Below are 22616 nucleotides of genomic sequence, written 5' to 3'. Positions count from 1 at the left end.
TTTAAATTTTTACTAAAATCTCAAATTAAATATATCTAACTAATTTTTCAACCTATTTTAGAACTATCAAACACTTAGTTGACAAATGTTGTTATAAATTTAATTCACTTTGAACCTTTTTCATGAATCATGAATAGGATTTTTTCTTAATTTATATATTTTTTATAAAACTACCTTGTTTTATAATGATGACCATGATACCATTAGAAGTATGTCTGATATATCAGATATAATTATATTGTGTTGAACATGTCAAATTTGGTAACGAAACTCTTAATAAAAAGTATAATTTTGGAGGGTATAATAAAGAAAAATACGCATACCTCTGGGCGCATTTTTCTTCATAAAAAAATCGTTTTAGCGATTAAAGTCAAATAGAAAATACGTTGTGGGAAGAACAGCATTTGACATTTAATATTTGTTCTCTCAAATATTCGACAATAAACATCTTTTGGATGCTTGATTGTTATGGAAGTTGTAAAAGAGAAACGAATGGGATTAATTAACATTTTAATATTTTAAGTGTAAAAAGTGTGGATTGACTTAGGAATTCTTCTCTGGAAAGACTAGGAATATTAAAAATATTTTCTTAAGTCCTGCTATAACATGGGGGTCACATTATCAGGAATTGGATGTTCCCAATTTGGTGAAATGAATGCCGCAATTATTATGCCCTTTAATGATTTGTAAAAGTGTGTGGAAGTCAATGGAGGCTGCAGGGAAATGATTGAAGAAGCACACGCAATTGCCCGTGAAAAGCGCCGCGTTAGTATGGCTCGACGGTAATTCCAAGATCAGCGGCAGCTGATGAAATAAACGCTTGTCTCAAATCATCGAATCTATGTGAAGAAACTTCTATCGGTAATGGTCAAGTACCTGTCGACGAATCAACGAATTGATTTCATTTCCTTACAATTTCTTAACAAAGTTTTTTTCTGACGAACTTATCAACAAAGTATTCTCCAACATCATTACTAACTACAAAAATAATTAATGAGTGAGCGAGCAATTTAGATGTAGAATAAAGATGTAGATGACCTTAACTATATAATTTAGTATATCTTTGCAACGGTACGCATTTGGTGGTAAGTAAATTGATAAACAATGTGATTTACGCGACGATTCTCAAAAGAAATATCGATGGTGAGGAAGTTCTCATGCCGAGGATTCCGATGATCCCAATTGATATGCCGTTTGAATTTAAAATACTTTAATTTCCGATCCGTCCGGAATTCGCCATGACGATTAATAAAACATAAGGCCAGTCCTTGAAAGTTTGTGGTCTGAATCTAAAAAATTTATGTTTTTCACATGGTCAATTATATGTGGCATGTTCACGGATCAGAAGACCATCTGCGTTGTGTGTAATGTTGCCTGATAATAAAACAAAAAATAGTCCTATGGGTGGAACCTTTGGTGTGACACTCAATTTACGAGACAGTTTTACAACTAACTAAAACTCTTTATTTTTACTCTCGACAAGTGTTTCGCTAACGATGTTAGAATTTTCGGGAGAAGATTAAAACTAAAATATAATAAAATAAAAAATTCAGAGATTGGAGGAACACAAAGTCAATGGTCTCAGATTATGTTTATTTTTTAAAAAACTAGTACACGTGTTTCGCCCTAAGGCATCACCAGATCTAAAAGTAGAAAGCAACCGTTATCGTTTAACACCACAGACATTTAAGTTAAAATAAAAAATAAATATATAAAAAATATTGCATTTATATTCATATTGATGAAAATCAGAAATGTCTATTTTCAATAAAAAAACGTGACTATAGAGAAAAAAGTAATAAAATAAAAGTTTTAATTAGTTCAGAAGATGATTAGCAGTACCAAATAAGGAAAAATGTTGCTTTTGTATTTGGACCAGAAAAAACCTTGTGATTGGCTAAAAGGTAAATGGCTTATTCAACTTTCTTTGTGGAATAATATATAACATTTCATTATTCAATGCAATAAAATGTAATAAAATATTGGATTGCCCGAAATAAAGATTTTTGACGTACGAATATATTTCCGAAACTAAAAATATTTTATTTTAAATTCCCAGTGACAGAATTAATAGACTCACAATACCTAAGAGACCTGCCGATAAAAAATAATGTTTGGTAGGTAAGAATATAAATATAAAGACATAACTATTAAATAATATGTTCGAAGAATTCAAAAATCACAAATATATAGATTTTTATTTACAAAAAGCAAGTTGATTCCGCTTCCGTCCACACCGAAAGTGCTATTTAGTTGTTTAATACGTCAAAATATAGCCTCCTAGTAACCATAAAATGTCATCAAATTTTAAAATTATCCAAATTTTTTTGATCGAGATATCGCTTGGCTAGTAATATCATTGACACCCGGTATAATTCCTTATTTCCGTTTTTAGCATAAGGTCAAAAATATGTGAAGTTCAGTAGTTTTATTAAATTTTTATATGCAATGACTTTATTGTGTGCTACGTAATGCATAGTTATCGCTTTCCTATATCTACATATCATATTTATTCTAAATTTTTGGATAAAATTTACTTGTTTATTTTTTCGATGAGATTCAGTCTGTAAAACAGAAAATGCTTGCGCAACCAAGTAAATTTTTACACAAAATTATCAACGTGCCTAGATGATTATTTTTACAATATTATTATTATTACAATTATTAACGTAACCTATGTTTTTTTTTGAAATTTTTAATTATTAATAAATTATTATTAATTAACTGATATTCATATAACATAAATAATTTACTGATACCGACTACGTCGAAAAAAAGCCCATTTCTATTAGCCAAAAAGCTACGCCACTATCTTTCGCTAGCACGATGCGATGCGTTCTTTAGACTTTGTCTAGCTAAGGAAAGGTACAGCACGTGTTGTTCGGCTTGGTTGCGCAGTAAATTTGTTTACGCCGCTGCCAAAGCAACGGTATCGATCGCCCCGATTTGCATATAAACAGTGCCGTTGCGTTAATTCTTATATTTGTGTTCTGTGCTCTAAAATTAAAATTAAAAAAAGGCGCGCTACTGTCGCTAATCGCGCGTTATTAGGGGACAAAACTTGGCGCAGCTTTGAAACAGATGGTGTACCTTTCCTTAGCTAGACAAACTTTACGTCGGAAGAATCTTTACGTCGCGTCGGCAGGCCCCAGAACGGTCGGAAGGAGAACATCACGAAATGTGTAAGCGCGGGTCACTCCAGACGCCTCCTAACTTCCGTGCTCCCATACAAGCACAGAACACAAAGAGGAAAATAGAAAAAAAACATAAATGGGGATTTGCGCCACGGGAAAGGTTCGGATCGCGTCCACTTTGGCGCTAGTAACACTGTCCCATTTTATTATGTTTTCTATTTTGACTGACAGATGGCAGCACTATATGCAAAAAAGTGTGCTTACTTTTCGTTTCCTGGTAGTTGGCTGGGAATTACAGAAAACATTTAGAATTCATATTTTTGTGCGAATTTATGATATTTATCCGCATAATAGATCTTCTTTTTATGTGATTAGTGATTAGTTTCTTATTATATACTGTTGTGACAATTTGTGTTGTGTTTTATTATTAAAAAAAAACAAACTAAAATGACATTATAGAATAGATTATCGTGCTGTAACCTGTGGTAAATTTCCAGATTAGGGTTGCAATCTACAAAACTATTATTTGTTTAATAAAGACCTAGTTTTCAGGTAAGATTCTATATACTCTCTTTTATTTTAATATTTAGGTTTTAAAATTTTAGTTTCTCTATAAATAATCATGTTTTCTACTGCTCCACAGTCACACCCAAAAAATGTTGTGTAGCTGGGTGTCTGAATCAGGATGGTAAGAGGCATAGATTTCCAAAAAATGACCCAGAAATATACAATGTATGGATTTCCATTATTAATCCACCTAATTATCATTGTTTATCCTTGGAACAAATCAACAAATCTATAATCGTTTTTATGTTTGCGATTGTCACTTTAAAGAGTACTGCAAAGTGCCAACCAGTAAGAGAGGACTCAAATGAGCAGCAATACCTACTCTTAACATTGAAGGTAAGTAAATGAGTGAATTACTATTAAAAGAATATATACATATGTAAATCTTATTTAGTAAAATTTACATATATACTTATGTAAGTTATTTTATTATTTAATTTTTTTCCTTAAACTGTTGGCACAAATTGGTGGCAAACCTAAAATATAGGGACCCATATTTTTTTTATTTTTTTTTCAATGAACAGGGTTTTCCATATTGAATTTATTGCAATTAAAATTTCCACGTTTTACTTATATATAATGACATTATAGAATGACATTACTATTTTATTTTTTAAATAAAAAATTATGTTTTACTAGCAAAAGATCTTTTAAGTTCTTAAGTTCAATCCTCTTACCACTGGGGGCTTTGGGTATAAAACATTCACCTTGAAAACTGTTTTTTTTCTTTTTTATACTAATAAAACAGAATGCTAAGTTATTAAAAATAAATTTTTGATTATTGGGCATTAAAGTATTTTATAAAAAAGTGAAAATTGCTTGTATCTTGTACTCAATATTACCTTTTGGCTGAGGGGAACAAAATAATTTGATATTTTCTGCATCTTCAACTGGGGGCTTACATAATATATGCTTACCTCAAATTGTTGTTTCCGAGAGCAACTTCTCAAATATTAAAGATAATGGATCTGTCTTTAATTGATTTTAATAATATAAAAAGCTATAGATTTTAAACTTGAAAACGACAAAGCATCAAGTAGGTACTTTATAAAAAAATTATCATATCTTTTAGAGTGATATGCCTTAATCCTGAGTTTGAGATGTGGATTAAAACATTCAAAACAATAAAATGTTGGTTTAGGTATCGACTTTATATAGTGATTCATTAAATTATGTTAGGAGAGGTTCAAAATATCATATTAATTTTTAAGGCTTAAGCTTTAATAGAATCATTTTAATTTGCTTTAAAACATTTTTTTGCAAGATTTTTTATGTACGTAGATCTTATTTATAAAAATAAATTAATTTTAACATCTTGATTTTCTGAGAGTAAAAATTATTTACATTAATTTATATTATCTGGGAAGCAACTTTATATTTAAAGCAATATTTATTTTCTAGGGTATGGTGCTTATAACGCTAAGCTATTATTAAGCAATAAAGGACATAATAAATGGCATATATTATGCAAAAGGTAAGATTTCTTCAAAATTCAGAATAGAATATATTTATATACATTTTTGATATTTTCTGCATATTTTTTTGTCACTTCTAATATATGAAATGGCTTAAATATATGTTTTACATAATGATTATTAACTAATGATGACATTAACGAATTAATGTTATAATTATTAAAATATTTATTTTTAAAATTAACGTAATTATTAATTATTGACCATGCTACTAATTATAACATTTTGATACCTAATTATGTTTCAATTAGATTTGGATTTTGTTTATATTTTAATTAAAACCTTTTCATTTTACTTAACATTTGTTAAAATAACAAGTACTGCTTATTGCCTTTTCCCAAAAGTTTTTTTTAGCACTTCCCACCAAAAAATTATTAGACCTTCATATGTATCTAAAAATATATAATACATTTTTTTAAAGGTTCCGTCGATGGGTCCATATTATTATGTTCTAAAGTTACTAATCTTTTAGAACCTATCAGCCAAACTAATGTGGTAGAAAATAACTTAGAGGTACCTATGGAAATAGCTGATGAGAAATCCTCATATGCTTTAAATCAAAAAGATATTTCAGAAAATACCTCATCTTTTATGGAAATAATTGCTATAATAGAAAATTCTAACAATCAAATAGATATTGAAAAAGTACCATTACAAATTGTACCTAATGCCTCAAGGAAAAAGGAATCTGCTAAGAAACGTGAGTATACTTACATATGTATACATTTATTATATCTATTTTATATAAGTCATTTATTATTATTATATTTATTCATTTTTTTCTCCTCACTAGTTCTTATTCGTTTTTTTTATTGCCAATTTTATTGATATTCCTTTAAACAGATGCATTATTTGAATATTTAAAAAATATGTTTCTAGGTCTTGAAAACAGAAGGTTTTCATTCAAAAGTTTAAATGTTCATCGTTCCATTGAGTTGACACCAAAGGCCAAAAAATTATATACCAAATTAACATCTTGGAGGAGTGAAATATATGGAATGGAAAAAAAAATTAAATCTTACAAAGAGAGAATAGGTATTGCCGAAAAATATGTCAATTCTAGAGATTTTAAAAACCTCTTAAAACATATTAATAGTTCTACTTACAAGTTCATTATAAAATAATATATATTATTATATCTATCTTCACCAATAATAAATTATTATTTGTGAAATCACAGAAACGTACATGTATCAGAGACAACTGTTTTTCCTGCATGTATGTTATTTGGTACTATGTTATGTATTTGGCATAGACATAATGCAAAATAGACAATACTTTCAAAAGGTCGCCAAGAAATGATAAGTCGAAAATTCACCTCCATATTTTTAAATTTAAAATATAATACCATGTAAATGCATATCATTATGTAGTACTTATTGATTTTAAGATTTTTACTTATTTTATTAAATATTTTGTTAGTTCTATATTTGAATTTTATTTATGTTTTTGATAATGTCTTTTTCAGATCGTTGATTGCAATAATAATAGGCAACAAAAATTAATTTTTCTATAATATTTCAATTGATGTTCGGGGGTAAACTGGAATTCTAAAAGAAATGTAATAATATTTCTTCAGGTTACCTGAATATTGATTGAAATATTATAGGGAAATTAATTAATATTGTCTATTATTATTTCAACAGATTTTTAATGTTCGTTTCTCCATATTTGGTGAAGGGGCCGGTATACATTTTTACAGGTATCTTTGCTAGTTTGGATCGCATCCAGCGTTTTTGTGGCGTTTTGTTCCGCAGAACTTTATTTAGAGGTTTGTCTTCTATCCTTCGTCTGTTTTCTGTCCATACAAGTCTATAACGACAGCCGCGTCCGCGTGCAACGAGATTTAGCGAAAAATAATTTTCAGTATTGCCGTAAAATAATGAATAATATTGGTGAATAACGTTGGTGGAAGCTAAACTTTACTTCCACATGGTCTGCTATCGAAATCGAATGCTACCCGATGTGACGTCACGCGGAGCACGTCGGATGGAAAGTAGATCGTGGTTGCCATGTCAACGGGCGGCGTCATGCATTTGCTGAGATACGTTTAGAACTCGTTACTTTGCGATAAAGATTATACCAGGGTGATAGAAACATATTAAATATATGTTTATAGAGATTCATACAGAGTTCGTCCTCCGTTGAGTGAAGACCACCTGCACCCAACGTCTATGTGTTCTCTGCACCAGTTTCACGCAGTGCCGAGTGTACTAAGGCGACAATATTAGTGTTCTTTCTGTCTGCTGAATGAGTCAGTGCCATGGCTCTAAAACTGAAGATAACCTTTCGTGCCTGTGCGAAGAAGACGGAGATTTCTCCGATTTCAACCACACAGATGAGGAAGAGCAAAACTCCCAGAATGAGGCCGAGCTTAAAGCAGACCTGGTTATTCTCCGATCAACGCCGTCAAACCAAGAGGAATTGACGCAGTACCTACCACGTTGTTCCTCATGAGGAGTGCGAAAAGGAGGCACGATGAGGCAATGGACGCTCTCCGCAGGGTTTTCCACAGAACCACCAAGGCACTTAAGAGCCGGATAAAGGCATGATCCGACCCTCCACTGCAGAAGCCTAGCTCCTGCCCTAGGACATTAGCAGGCCCCTAGAACGAAAACGACAGGTTCCAATCCATCGTCAGCAGAAGGAAAAGGAGGAGGATGTCAGACCCGGAGACGGTCCCCAGGAAAACATCGGTAGACATGCGCTTTCACGTTTAGTTTTTGTTAGCTTACGTTTTTGTAATTGTGTGGTTTTGGCGCTTAAGCGATTATTTTCTTGCGGCAATTTACGATTTCATATTTCAAGATGAAAGGATTTGCTAAACGTGTTTGCTGAATAACTAAATAGTCCTACAAAACATACTTCAAAACTTATTCGGAAACTTTGCTATTAAATACAGTATGTTCTACATACTTTCTAATTCGCATAGGTATACGCTACCTTTACGAGCAGCCAATAGTGTAACAGTCAGTTCATCATCGCTGCTTTCAGATTCAGATGAAGCTAGGTTTTGAAATATAATGGCACCTCGACATACGAGTAATTTAGTTCATTCCATACCTTGCTCCTTATTTTTCCCGTTTAAATTAATTGAAATTCCATTAAGAGGTTCCACCTCTCAAAACTGCACCTCAGTTGTTTTTATTAAGTGTTTTTGAATAAGAAGAATGTATTTAGAAAAAGAAAAAGTAATGACTAACTGTACTAATGTACTTATAGAAACCCTTAATTTTTGTCACTATCTTCTTCTTCGGAAGAACCCTGCTTCCGAAGAATATAAAAATAAATGTGATAATATTTTGAAATGTACGAAATATTACCACATTTATTTCGATCCCTACTTATCAAAAATTCTTCGAAAGCGAGGAAAACAAGCATACAGACTGAGGTCTAGTCTGAGGTGCGAGAAACTGTTAAACGGCGCATGTTGGGTTCGTGTGCAGCGTTTGGTGTAGTGTGTGATTTCGCGGAACTCAAATCTTCAAGCAAAGTATCGCGAGCTCGGTGGCTCGGTATCTCAAAACACTCGTATAATAAATCATTCATATTTTAAGGTTTCACTGTACTTGCCGATCCGTATCATAATAATAATAATAATAATAATAATAATAATAATAATAATAATAATAATAATAATAATAATAATAATAATAATAATAATAATAATAATAATAATAATAATAATAATAATAATAATAATAATAATAATAATAATAATAATAATAATAATAATAATAGATAGTCGCTGACCAATACCACGTCATTCATAGAAACAACTTGATCTCAGAAGCCCGAATCAGTTCTATTAAAAGGGAAGTTCCAACAGAAATAAATGATCAACAGGCCTTGAATGCAGTAAGGGACAATTTGCAGGACAATGCCGACCACGAAAGAACACCTCTGGTACGGTGCCGTGGGGTGTAAGGTAGCGGTAATTATAGACTTCGTAGTTTGCATTCAGGCATTTAACAACAAAAAAAAACCTTTTCGCAGCATACATTGATTTCCGAAAAGGTATGTCCCCTTTTGATGTAGTTCCACATAAATGGGTTATCAATATACTTGAATTGTACAAAGTAAATAAGCACATAATTTCCTTTTTAGAACTCACTATGGCATCTTGGCGAAGATCAATACATTTCCAGGTTACCTAACGGTAACTGCATTAGAACTAATATGATTCCTATTCGTAGGGGTATAATCCAAGAAGATTGGTTAAGTGTACTTTGGTTCTGCCTTACCATAAGCCTACTCTCTAGCCAACTCAATTCAACTAGGTATGGTTTGGCTTAAAAAAGAATAATAGAGGACTAACAAGAGTAAACCATCTACTTCATATGGATGATTTAAAAAAATATGGAGCAACACGAAATCAACTAGAACAGATGTTTAAAATAGTGAATAGTGGACCTTTGGACTGGATAAGTGCCGAACTGTGAACATTATTAAGGGTAAACTACAACCAGGTGACATTCAGATAGAAAACGGTCAGATCATTAATGCTATGGATAAAGAAGAATCCTATAAATATCTAGAAATAAAGCAGGCGCAAAGAATAGACCACAGAACTTAAAAGAATGAGCTGACTACTAAGTTCACTACAAGAATGCGACAATTCCTTAAAATAAGTCTTAATAGCAGAAACTTATTTAAAGCTGTTAACACATAAGGAATCAGTAACTCTTTTGGTATTATAGAATGGACTAAAATGGACATCGAGAATTTGCAAAGAAAAGCTAGAATACTCCTAACGAAAGCCAATAAGCATCATCCGCGCAGTGGCATAGAACGAATTACGCTACCTCAACGCATAAGAGGAAGAGGAATGGCCGATCGAGGGAAGCAACTGACTCAGCAAATTAGTAACTTGCGACCCTTTTTCTTAAGAAAGTCTGAAGCATCAGACATTCATTGTGCCGTATGTGAGACAAACGAATCAACACCACTTAAACTCCAGGAACCTGAACTGCTCATACATCATAGCACGGAGCAAGAAAACATTCAAGCTTGGATGTCAAAACGACTACATGGAAGGCATGTTCACGAAGTTCAACAAGAGTATGTCGACATAGCGGCGTCGACCAACTGGTTAACGTCGGGACAACTTTTTCCCGAAACTGAAGGGTTTCTTGTGACTATCCAAGATCAAGTAATACCAACAAAACATTATTTAAAGTTTGTCCAAGGAGATTCGACGGTACAAAGCAGTGGCGGCTTGCTAATAGGGACGCAAGGGCGCGCGCCCCCCCAGTAATTTCATTAAAAATTACTTATTTTAAATTTCAAACTCGTGTGCAGTAATTATTAATTATATTTGATATATTTTTTATCAACCCGCGTTTAAACGTATAATACAAGCGCCCGTACTATAGGAGATAATGCGATATTCAAATCAACAACCAAAGTGCTCCTGGCATCCTACGTATACCGCTCTCTGTCTCGCGCAAGTTACAGCTCATCTATCTTCCTCTATTTGTCGTGGGGCGCGCTCACATCCGCGTCCATAATTTGGCCGAAAAGCTACTCTCGACGACCCATCTTCTCGGCTTTGATCACGCTGGTTACCGATCGCGAGGCGCGCAAAAATTTAGCGTCCCAGTTTTATCGTGGATTCGGCTTTTGTTTTAATGTTTTGTAAATCGGACCGCAGGCGGCAGGAAGACGTTTTTGGTTGTTTATTCGGCAAAATTTTGTTTTTAATCGGTTCCGTGATCGGTGGTTTGTGTGTGTGTGAGTATTTCAAGAGTGAACAATACAATAATTATTATTGAAATTTAATAATGAATCGTGTAAGCTTTTTAATTAACTGTAATTTTTAAAATCTTTCACTGGAAGAAAAAGTAAACATTAAGACTTATTGACATTATATATCATTAGGCAGACCTTTGCCGGATTTAAATAACACTCAAGTGAGTGAAAGGAAAACACAACAAAGAAGTTTTACTTGCCGTTTTTCGACGGACATTTATCTGAGAAATAATTGGATATGTGGTTGTGAAGAAACAAACTTATTATACTGTTTTCCGTGTGTGTTATTTTTTGTCGCTGGCTCTAGTAGTGTCGATACAAGTTGGGCAAGAAAAGGGGTAAGAGATTTACAACATCTTGCGGCTAAAATAAAAAAGCATGACATTTCACGAGGACATATAAATTCTTGCGCTACGTTTGCTCTACTGGGTAAGACTAATATTTTAACACAGTTGAGTTCTGCATATAGAGACAATTTAATTAAGCATATTGATGAAATAAGAAAAAATAGGCACATTTTAATGAGAATTATTAGCTGCGTAAAATTTTGTGGGGCCTTTGAATTGGCACTTCGAGGCCACAATGAGACTAAGGATTCTTCAAATAAGGGCTTTCAATATTTATTTGGATTTGCGCGCCCCTCCTCCATAGTCAAATGTCACGAGCCGCCAATACCACAGCATAAAGAAACCAGCAGTCGCACTTCAATAAAAATACATTGGCTTGAATAAGCGAGTTCGGTGCATGTGTACTAACGCAGGCGAGGCATTTTTGCTTATAGTAGGGATGCCGCTGACACTCGCTACGGTCCACGCGGCTTTTGCCTTGGCTAGAGCCGGACTTAAACATTTTTTTAGATGTTATTATCTTGTAAAATAAAAATACCTACATAGTACAAATATTGATTTTTTAATAAAAATAAAGTTCATACATTAACAAAATATTTAAACAAAAATAAACATCGCATTTCTACATCTAACAACGACGATATAGAAGAATACGTGCAGGAAGTTAATTAGGTATGTACCATAAATTTAAGAGACCATTCTTTGAGTAATTTTAAAACAAAAAGTTCATATAAGCATATGTCTAGAAATTCTTAGTTCTCAATATACAGGGTGTTAAAATTTAACAACAACTAAAATATATGCCACTGACTTTTGCGCAATTTTTATTATGTTCTGTGGATTATACAAATAAAACTTTTCTGTCTCTTGAATTTTTTTCGTATCTTGCTTAGTTAATAATAAATTCCAAATGAAACTTTTCCCCAAATTCCTTGTGTGATCCAGGGATATGCAATTAAGTGGCCTTTTTTTTCTCGAAAAATAAGCGAGATACGAAAAAGTTGTATTTGTATTTGAGTAAATCAAATAACATATTAAAATTGGCACAAAATTGAGGTGCCCCAATTTTTTTGCCACAAATATTTCTTCAGGTCCCGTTCGAGATTACACTGGACCTAATAAATTTAATCATGTTAGGGGTAAATTAGCTCCTTAATGTTATAAATAACACCGCCAGAGAACTTGCGGACCTATGTTCATATGAACTTTTTGTCTTAAAATTACTCAAACAATCGCCTGTTAAATAATTTATGGTACATACTTAATTAACACCCTGTATAGTAACGCTTTTAGATTAACATCTGACTACATAGTAGTTTAAGGATAACTAATTATACAAATAAAGTAATATTTCAAAACAAATAGACACTCTTAGGCCAATAAATAAAGACAAATAGTTGGCAACAATTCAAAACAATTCTAACATCTGCGAATTTTTGTTATATTATTAAGTACCAACTAAAGTAAAAGTATACAATTTTGCAACTCTTTTAAATATGGCAATACTGTTAAAATGGCAGAAATATAAATAATGTCCTTAAAAATCCAAAAAAAAAATATTACATTGCTGCAACTTTAATTGATGCTTAATTATGTTATTTAAGCCATACAGCCAAATTTGCAGCTATTAAAAACTTTGGCAAAGTCAATTATTTTGCTTTATTAATAATTTTTGACATACCCCTCTTTTAATACAAAAGTTTTGATAAAAAACGCTACGCTTTGTAAAAATGCTATTAAAATAGTCACTAAGTACTGCGCTGAACTAGGCGATACACCTATGAACACAGTTCGATAAACAGTGAGCTCGGCATCCGGAGAACATGGCTGCGGCATGGCTAAGGATGCTATTAGTTCGCTTACATTTTCGAGCGGAGTGAGACTGCTGGTTTCTTTATGCTGTGCCAATACTACAAAGAGACAGATGTAGGTATGGATGTGAGACAATGGAGTGCATTTAGCATGTCACCGGTGGATGTCAAACTTTTGCAACAACGGAATATAAAGAACGGCATGATCTAGTTGAAAGGATACTGCATCAAGTGCTCTAAATCTAAAAAACTAAATCTCTTATCAGCAGCCAAGGTACCATATTATAACTATAAGCTAGAACCAGTTCTTGAAAATAAGCAACACAAATTGTATTGGGATCGCACTGTACTTACAGACCAACGAGTAATTAACAATAGGCCTGACCTAATGCTAATCGATAAAATTCCTAGGAAGACAACCCTTATTAATGTAGCTATTCCTAATACTAACAACCTAAGAGCGAAACATAATGAAAAGATTGTAACTGATTGATTGAAAATTCTGATGTACAGGGATGTATAATACCAGATACGAAGACAATGGGAAATGAGAGAACTGCGGACAATTATTGTGTCAACAATAGGAATAATACCAAAGAGCCTGTTCGAAAACATAAAGCTACTCAACCTTAAGAAAAGCATCTATAAGCTAATGCAGAAGTCGACGCTATTATCCACATCCCAAATCGTCAGAAAGTTTATTGGAAATGCAGAAAACATCAACAATGTAGTTTAAGAAACATATCATGTAATTTAAGTTTAAGGGTTTTATTTGTTAATAAAGGTAAAAAACGAATCCGATAACATGGAACGAATTCCATTAGAGCTTCACCCTTTTGTTATCTGAGATATCTGGGATAAGTGAATGATCCCCCCTGGCAAGAAAGGATTGCGTTTGTCGTTTGGCATGAAATCTTTAAAAATAATATTAATAATAATAATAATAATAATAATAATAATAATAATAATAATAATTATTATTATTATTATTATTATTATTATTATTATTATTATTATTATTATTATTATTATTATTATTATTATTATTATTATTATTATTATTATTATTATAAACAGTAGAAGTGATATGTGGGGTATCCGAGACAGCACTAGTATTCTTCAGTTTTTTCTTTTTATTTGTAATAAAAAATAATTTAAAGGAATGTTTTTCTGAAACTTTTAAACCTAGGAAACTATTGAGTGAAAGCAGTGCCTCCGCAAGGGTCAGCGGCGCCCTTGTGCGGGACGTTGTTTTGGCGCCTTATCAATATCGCCTCGAGACCTATTAAGTAGGTGGAGCGCCGCAGACCTATGCGCCGCCGGCGAAATTTTTTTGGGGTGCCATGCCCATTTTTACACTTATTTTGATATTTTGCTTTTATAAATTTTACATTTATTTTTCAGTTGTAAAAAAAACATATTTTTTTTTATTTTGTAAAAAAACAGACATTTTTTAAATTTTGTAAAATTTCAACTACAAAATAAGTCAAAATACAAATAGTCCATTTCCTGTAGAATCGAATGTATCGAATATTGGGCTAAAAGCTAAAAAACTCTCTTGTATCTGAACTTTTTTACAATCTTGATTTAACATCACATAACGCAAAACAAGGCTTATTTATTCTGTGTGACTTACATCTGGGGGTACAGTCCATAATTATTATTGAATAATATTTGGAATTGCGTACCATATTTAAAATATTATTTTTTACTTTAGAAGACATTTATTCTACAATTTCGTTTTGAATTTGATAGTCTAAATAATGAGTTTCTTTTTGAAGAATTTTCCTGGGAGTTCTGCACTCTACTAAGATGTTCTCTTATTACAGGGTCAAATGAAGAAATCATCTCGACAGCCTTAAGAAAATTTTCGTTATCAGGTTGAAAAAGTATTTTAGAAGAACCCTGAAATGCTAGACATTGTCGAGGTAAAAATTTTCCGACTGCAAGAATTCTTTCCAGAACATCATGCCAATATTTTTTTCGGTTTCTAAAACTCCGTAAGTGATGATCGTTTAAAGTAATAGTTAATTTTAACATTTTTTTCAAAATCATATATTTATATGAACATTATGTACATATACATAATACATATTACATATTAGTACATATTACAATAATTAATGTTTCATGTCTTTTTATAGCAAACGATAAGTATTCAAATCCAATCGGAAAAACCATTTGAATCAGAAAAAGTATTGATAGTTTTACCGAAAACCTTACAACAAAAGCAAAATATAGAGTTTTTTTAAATTGAATAAATATGCTCATAAATAAGCAAATTCTCTCTGTTATTTCACCATTCTCCAGTTTTCTGACAAAGTACATACTTGAAAATGTTCTTTTGTCTTGATTTGTAGGAAATTGATAATTGCGTCCTATTAAAGAAGGTCGTCCCTCAACCAACCTTTTGACTTCCTCGTTATTAATGGTTCTAGGTCACATACCATGGGATCCTTTGATAGAAGAATGGTACTTTTCAGTCTACCATTTCAGTCAAGGCTTCGGTTTAATCTTCACTTGTAGCCTCTATTGTTGAGTCAGTGGGTTCGACCGATTCTACGTTTTCACTGAGAGTTGATGTACTCATAGATGGTTCAAGCAGGAACAGGTGAAGCAGCAACCATTGACTCTAAGTTTCTGTTTCTGCGTTGGAAACTGGAGTTTTCGCCAAGAAATCTTATTTTGCCAGCCATATTCTCCTGTTCTTGGGCTCTAACTTGTTTTTGCTTCCGACATTTTGCGCCAGAAGGTCGTTTTCTCTTCTGTGGTACCTATAATGTTTAATTATAGTGAAGCTAATGTGCTAGATCAATATAAAATGTATTAAGATATACTAGGCTCAGAAAACATTTAAAAAAGAAACATGGTGAAATCATTGGATGATAGACAAAATATTTTGACAGTTTTAGCACTACCGGCCACGCTGGAAAGAGATGTCAACTTCGGTAATTCAAATGTAACACCCTGTATATTATTACCTATTATAAAGTACCAGGTAAAAGTCTAATTACCTGGATTTTTATATATTTATTAATATCGTTTAATATTCTTAAAGATTTAAAAAAGAAAAAAATAATTTTTATTTCAAAAATTACATTTGCCTTTTTTTCCTATAATCAAGTCATTTATTATTTTGTTAATAATTGATTTATTTATTAATACATTTATTAATTTATACCCCGTGAACCTTACGAGTCCGAACTGAAAAAATAAAGCAAAATATGCAAGTCTGGACCAATTATTATAGCTCGACAAGTTTTCACGTTTATAGACAAGCTTGGCGATTTACGAATACTGCATATTATTTGAGTTTGGTTGAAAGAAATGCAATTCTTTAATTACCATTTTATTTTAAAATATTACCAAAAATTTAAAATAAGCGTTTAATTGTTAATAAATAATTTTATTTAATATCGCTCGATCAGTATAATTGTTTATTGTTTGTTTTTAATCTTGCAATAGTTTTTTGAACTACTTCTACTCAACCGATTAACCTTAAAAAACATTCCGCACATATTTTAGTAGGTTTCCGTGAAAATATTATATTATGATATGTTATGTTTAACCCTTGGTTTAACCCCACAGTATCAACCCCTAAGCGACGGTGAGAGCTGCCTTAAAATTTTTAAATTAGAAAGAGATCAAGTGATACCTCGTTTTAATGGTCTTTTTATCCTGAATTTAATTTTGTAGTCGTAGAGTAGAGGTAATTCTAGTCAAGTGAAAAACTAAGAACCAACAAATAAAAAGTATAGGTAAAAATATTTTTGAGATATTACATTTAACAAATACCTACAAATACATGAGTATACATTTAACAATTAAAAATATAAACGTGGGGGCGCAAAATTAAATTAATTGTTAATTTTTAAAGAGGTTAAAATGTTTAGAAAGTTTCATAATGTGTCCTTCCTAATAAATATTTTCACCCGAGTGTTTTAGTGCACCAGATTTTATTTAAAGTAGTAGATTAACTTCACCCTGCGCATTATTATAATTTTTTTTTGCCAAACTTTCGGTGATGCAAAAAAAAAAAATGGAGCCCCTTTCAGGTGGCGCCCGCGTTCGTTGCACGGTTACGAGGGCCCTGAGTGAAAGATATTTTTCAATTATAAAAAGAATTAAGTGTTTTTTTCTTAAAGTACGATGGCTCAAGATACACTTAATGCTCTTGCTATGCTTTCAATAAAGAAAAAAACTGTACATAATACCTATTTTAGATTTTGACAATAAAGTGATTAAAGCATCTGTTGTCTAAAGACAGAAGAATAGATTTTAAATATCAATAAACATCTGATTTTCTCGATTTTGTTCCTACACTTTTCTATATTCGATTTCATTAGATTCATACAGATGAATTCTACTTGGTGCCAAGCCAGAATTTTTAACTTGAATATTTTTTTTAAGATTTCTGGTTCTAAATGTGGGCGCAATCTTTTTAGTTGTTTTAGCCTCCGACAGATCATCTACGCCGCCTTATTTTTATCCCTCATTTGATATTATATATTTGTGCCCCCCAAATTAAAAATCCACGATCCGCCACTTGTAAAATATCACAAAAAGTAGGTAGGTAACAATTTGTCTGATCATAACTAGTACTTCCAATTTTCGAGAAGGAAATAAAACATCCACAGCACGGATAAATATACGGAAAAGAAAGAAGTTACCTACTTTACTTGACAACATTGTTTAGCCAGTCACTAATTTATAATAAATTACCAATAAATAATTTTATAAATCTTAGAATCAACGATGTAAATCCACCCAAACGTCAAAGCTTTGGCAAGTGGCAACCTAGCAGATCAGTGGCGCCTTCCTTCCGCGACCTCCATAACGACAAATGCACAATCATATTCGTGAAAGTATTGGAGTGTTTATATTCATTTCTTCGCGTTTGCTGTCTAAAGTGATATAATTAAATTACATGCAGGGATGCAAAATCCCCTCAGACTATTTTTCCAAAAATCAAATGTGATTTGCGATTTATTTTCAATAAATTTAACTTTCTCCAAATACTATATCTTCATTTCGGTTCGACAATCCGTGCCTTGGTTCAATCCATTCCGCGAAAAGGGGAAGACGGCTGTTAAGTGAAATCTTTAATGTGTGATTTGGGCAACCGTGTGCGCCGTGTTGCTTTTTAGTCAAAAAATATTTTGTTAACAAAATGTGTTGTATAAAATATGTTTACAATTGTTTTAATTACTAAAGCCATATTATTGCAATTATTGGTTTCTGTCCAGTTTCCACGCGAACAATCGAAAAGTGTTCCGTAGACATTACATTATTAATTATATTGTGTTCTTGAATTTCTATGGACGAGTATGAATTTTCAAAAAGTTGAAGAATTAAATGAAGAAGCCACCTGGGTAAGTTTAATCATATCTCTTTGTTTAGTAAATTAAGATTACGTAATATGTAAAATTTAAGATTATTATGATGTTATCATGTTAAAATCTTAATTTAAAATTAGGTTGGCAGATAAAAAGTAGATCATAACCATTCTTCCTTCTGAGCCAATTTCTGCTTCCGGATTCATCTGGAATCCGTAATCTTTCTGTATTCTTCTGTTTTCAGGATTGATTGTAATCATGATTTAATAATATAAACATTCTTTAATTAAGTAAATCACTTAAATGAAGTACACACCTACTAAAAAAACTAACATCTACTAAACTAAACCCTGATTTAATAACTAGTTTAGAGGATTTTAAAATCACATCAAATTAAAACACAATCAGATAATCAGATAAAATTGCACATGTAATGTCATCATATAAAATATATAGTCTTTAATTGGATTTGAGTTTATTTATTGTGTTAGAGTTTCTCATATTTAGAGTCAAGTTATTAAACTCATTAAATCGTTTATACAAATCAAAATATAAATACTGTGATATAAATATAACAGCATATTAAGAATCTCCAAAATTAATGCTAGGTGACACAAGAAAAAGGGAACACTTAATAACTTTTTTACTTCTCAAGATAAACAAATAGGGTGTCATTAATGCAATGAAATTTAATTGTAAATCAATAATCACAAAAAAATAATATTCATTGTATTTTATTACTTTGTATATAAATTATTTATACTCCTATTTAAAATTTCTAGATCAGTATTTTTGGCATTTACTTTTTTTGTTAAATTGCACCTTATTATGAACAACCACTTTTAAAATGTAGTTAGTAAAAATTTCAAATAATAGCAAACACCAAAATTGCACTTGACAAGATGTTATATATTATGTGAGTTGAAAAACAATTGCAAAACACATCAAAATGCAGCCTCCTATTAAGGAAATCAAAGAGTTTTATTAATTAAGTGCCTTATTTATATGTGACTTTTTTCTTATGGGCTTAATATGAACAGATTTAAAAAATACTCATATCAAATTATTGGGGAAAAAAAATGCATTTCAAATATCATTCCCAATAAAGTTATATTTAAAAAAAATTAGTAAATGCCAAAATTACTGGTTTGGACATTTTAAATAGGCATGTAAAAGATTTAATTCATAAAATGCAATGAAATCAATTTTTCAGTGATTACTTAATTAAAAATTAAAACTTTCAAGGCATTCATGGCACCCTACTTTTAATACTTAAAAATTATTTTTTCCTATGAGTATAAAACAAAAACTAGCAAATATTGTATGATTGTTCTCAGAATATTATTTTCTCTTGAAATATGTAATAATATATGTTCATTCATAAGAAAGTTAGTGTCACTTCCGGTTAAGCAGGAAGTGACAGAAAATAACTAAATATGCTAAAAGATGCTCTTTTAACAATTCCATCAATATACTAAATTTTATTTGTTTATCTTAAAGAGTAAAATAGTTATTAAGTGTTCCTTTTTTTTCTGGGTCACTAGTAGTATAACACAGTATAAATATTCATGTATACAGAATACAACAACACTGAAATAAGATACTGTTTGATTTTGGACTTAAATTTTTTAAATGGCAACATCCAATGTGAAGTGGCAATTTATTATAAAACAATGGCCCATAAGAAGATATTCAAGTTTTCATGTGATTTATTCTATGAAAATCAATGTATATATTATTTTTGATTCTAGTTAAGAGATCATGCACATTGTAAAAAGATTTGTTATTCTAAAAATTTGTTCTTACATGTAACAAACAGGCAAAATTTAATGGGAAAGGAACTGTCAAGATATTCAATTTGGAAAAACACTTTCAACAATCTGCTCTATATAGCAAGCCTTCAAGAAAACCCTTTGGACTGCCCTTCTCTGAATGAATAAAACTTTGTTTGAGTCAGTTGTATGTAAACATTATAGAAACCACAGTGGCTGCTTTTCTTTGTCCATGAAAATGATTGCAACTCTTTGTAATATAAGAGTGAACACCCTTTTGGTTAATTTAAAAATAACAATTATTGCAAAGTAGTACATTCTATCCCTTACTGAGAACCAACCTGAGGTATCAAACATAAGGGTAATGGATGTGTTTACATAAAAGATGATTCTTATAGTATGAATAAAAAGCATCTGCATGCTTTGTATAAGTCCACAAGGACCAATAGGGTAGCACAAAGATCAAAGTTTGGTTCAATTATTCTCTTAAAAACAGTTATTCTTGGGAATAAGGATGATAACCTTGAATTAGATATTATTGAGACAAAATGTTTACTAAATGTTTGATCATTTTTGAAAGCTCTATTAATAAAATGTAAAAACACATAACAAGAATCAATTTCTTTGAAGACATTTGCATTTAAAAAAATTATTGGAGTGTTATAATATTCGAGAGAAGATTATGAAACAGAATCTCTTCTGGAGTGGATGGTGTAAATAATAACCCGACTAAATTGTGCAAAACTGATCTGAAAACTGAATAATATCTTATTGCTAAGTAAATAATTTAAAAATCACAAAACAACACTAAAATATCTTTTGATAGATTTATTTTGTTCAGATATCCATTACATGTTACTTTTTGTGGTTTGTTATTATTGGCTTGCATTCACAGCTATTATGTATATACAATGTATGTAATGTATATACTATATATACAATGATTGTCAGTTTTACTGCCAGTAACTATTTACAATTTGTTGAAATTTCAAAAGTGATTAAGAAAAAGACTTTTACTTTACCCTTAAATAAGAGAACTATATTAGAGGCAGGGATAACAGGCATTTTAGACAGGCAGGAAATATGTGTATGTGTAAAAAAATTAAATATTTTGTATTGAAAATTCAACCACTGTAATTACCAGACTTTGTTAATTTTAGAAGTTATCTATAAATTTCTTTCCTGACACTTTAAGGCCCGTAGTGAGCCAGATTAGATAGTTTAGCCTTTTTTTTAATTAACTGAACAGGAAAAGCCTTATGAAATAAAACACAGGACTTAGTATAAAAAGAAGTGGCAACTGAATCTGCATCACTTACTTAAATTTAGTAATAATCATTAAAATTAGCCTTACTGAAGATGCTACCAGGACTACAACTATTTGCTTGCTTTGAAATTCTCCCGATGTCAATACACCACATTGTGATCAGATATTCCCGTCTTAACACTGAGCAAGTAACCATACTATGATAATTGGTACAAACCTAGTCAATAATGGTAGAAGTAACTGTCGTCTGAGTAGGCTCATCAACATGCATTAATGGTAACCCATAAGGTAAAAATAAATATATTATTTACATATTATTTGCAGGTATCATCTACAGAATTATTTACAGAATCTTTATAAAAATAGTTAATATTTAAGTCCCCTGTCTAAATAATAATTTTTGTTCTCTGCTGAATAATTTTTGATAAAAATGACAAATGAGACAGAAGTGAATTGAGGTGCTCGAAAAAGCCTTTTATTGATACCAATATTATTGAAATTATTGAAAAATAAAAAAGGAGACAAATGTGAAGTAAGATTTTTTAATTTTATACTTAGAGGATACATTTTTTCCATTTTAGACCTTCTTGTAGATTCCTACATTTTATATGTTCAAGTACTTTTTGAAGGATCATGTCACATATGTATCTAACCTAACAGGTTAGATTTGGTTTGTTTTTTTTTATGTTGGCGTTTATCCAATTTATTTTTCAAATCATTAAATTTTAATTTAAAACCTAAAATTTTGATATTTGATAGGTGTAAGTTCATGCTCACTTTATTCTTTTTGCACCATCGGATCTAGGTCTTTATTTATGACTTCTAAGATCATTATACTGCTCAGTTCCTAAGCTAGTTTTTAGAATCAAGGCCAAACATGGTGGATGTCGGTATCGGCAGAAGGTTCCTCTCTTGCAACAGCACCGCTTGGAGAAGTAACAATCCATGCTTTTTTCAAGAGTACGACGTTGAGGAGTATAACAGCTCACAAGAACACACCCTACTTTACTATGAATAACGTCATTTCTTTTACGCAACTCACTGGCTTAGCCCTCCTCGGCAACATCGATATCTGCCGGGCAACCAAACTTCAGATCGCATGGTAGACGAATTTCTCTTCCAATCACTTTTCGAGCCGGAAACCGATCGATAAGCC

The 22616-nt window shown here is 31.4% G+C and overlaps 1 protein-coding gene and 1 long non-coding RNA gene across 5 annotated transcripts in view; both read left to right on the top strand.

Annotated features, from left to right (window-relative positions):
• Nucleotides 1-22616, top strand: part of LOC126744529 (AF4/FMR2 family member lilli) — a 343999-nt gene that overhangs the window by 58686 nt on the left and 262697 nt on the right. The window contains exon 1 of one of the 4 annotated variants that reach the window (XM_050451968.1): nucleotides 17967-18457. The exons of the other annotated variants lie outside the window; for them this stretch is intronic. Within the exon in view, the coding sequence (XP_050307925.1) occupies nucleotides 18441-18457 (17 nt within the window). The 5' untranslated portion in view covers nucleotides 17967-18440. Of the gene's footprint in view, nucleotides 1-17966; nucleotides 18458-22616 lie in introns of those variants that run through there. 4 annotated transcript variants of the gene reach the window in all.
• On the top strand, nucleotides 2773-6488 carry LOC126744530 (uncharacterized). The gene is made up of 4 exons (XR_007663217.1): nucleotides 2773-4037; nucleotides 5103-5175; nucleotides 5649-5876; nucleotides 6056-6488. It is a non-coding gene; the product is annotated as an uncharacterized LOC126744530 (long non-coding RNA).

This window comes from Anthonomus grandis, chromosome 14, assembly GCF_022605725.1.
Source record: "Anthonomus grandis grandis chromosome 14, icAntGran1.3, whole genome shotgun sequence".
Classification (NCBI taxonomy): domain Eukaryota; kingdom Metazoa; phylum Arthropoda; class Insecta; order Coleoptera; family Curculionidae; genus Anthonomus; species Anthonomus grandis.
The sequence above is the reverse complement of the archived record's forward strand: the minus strand, read 5'-3'. Positions and strand labels throughout refer to the sequence as shown.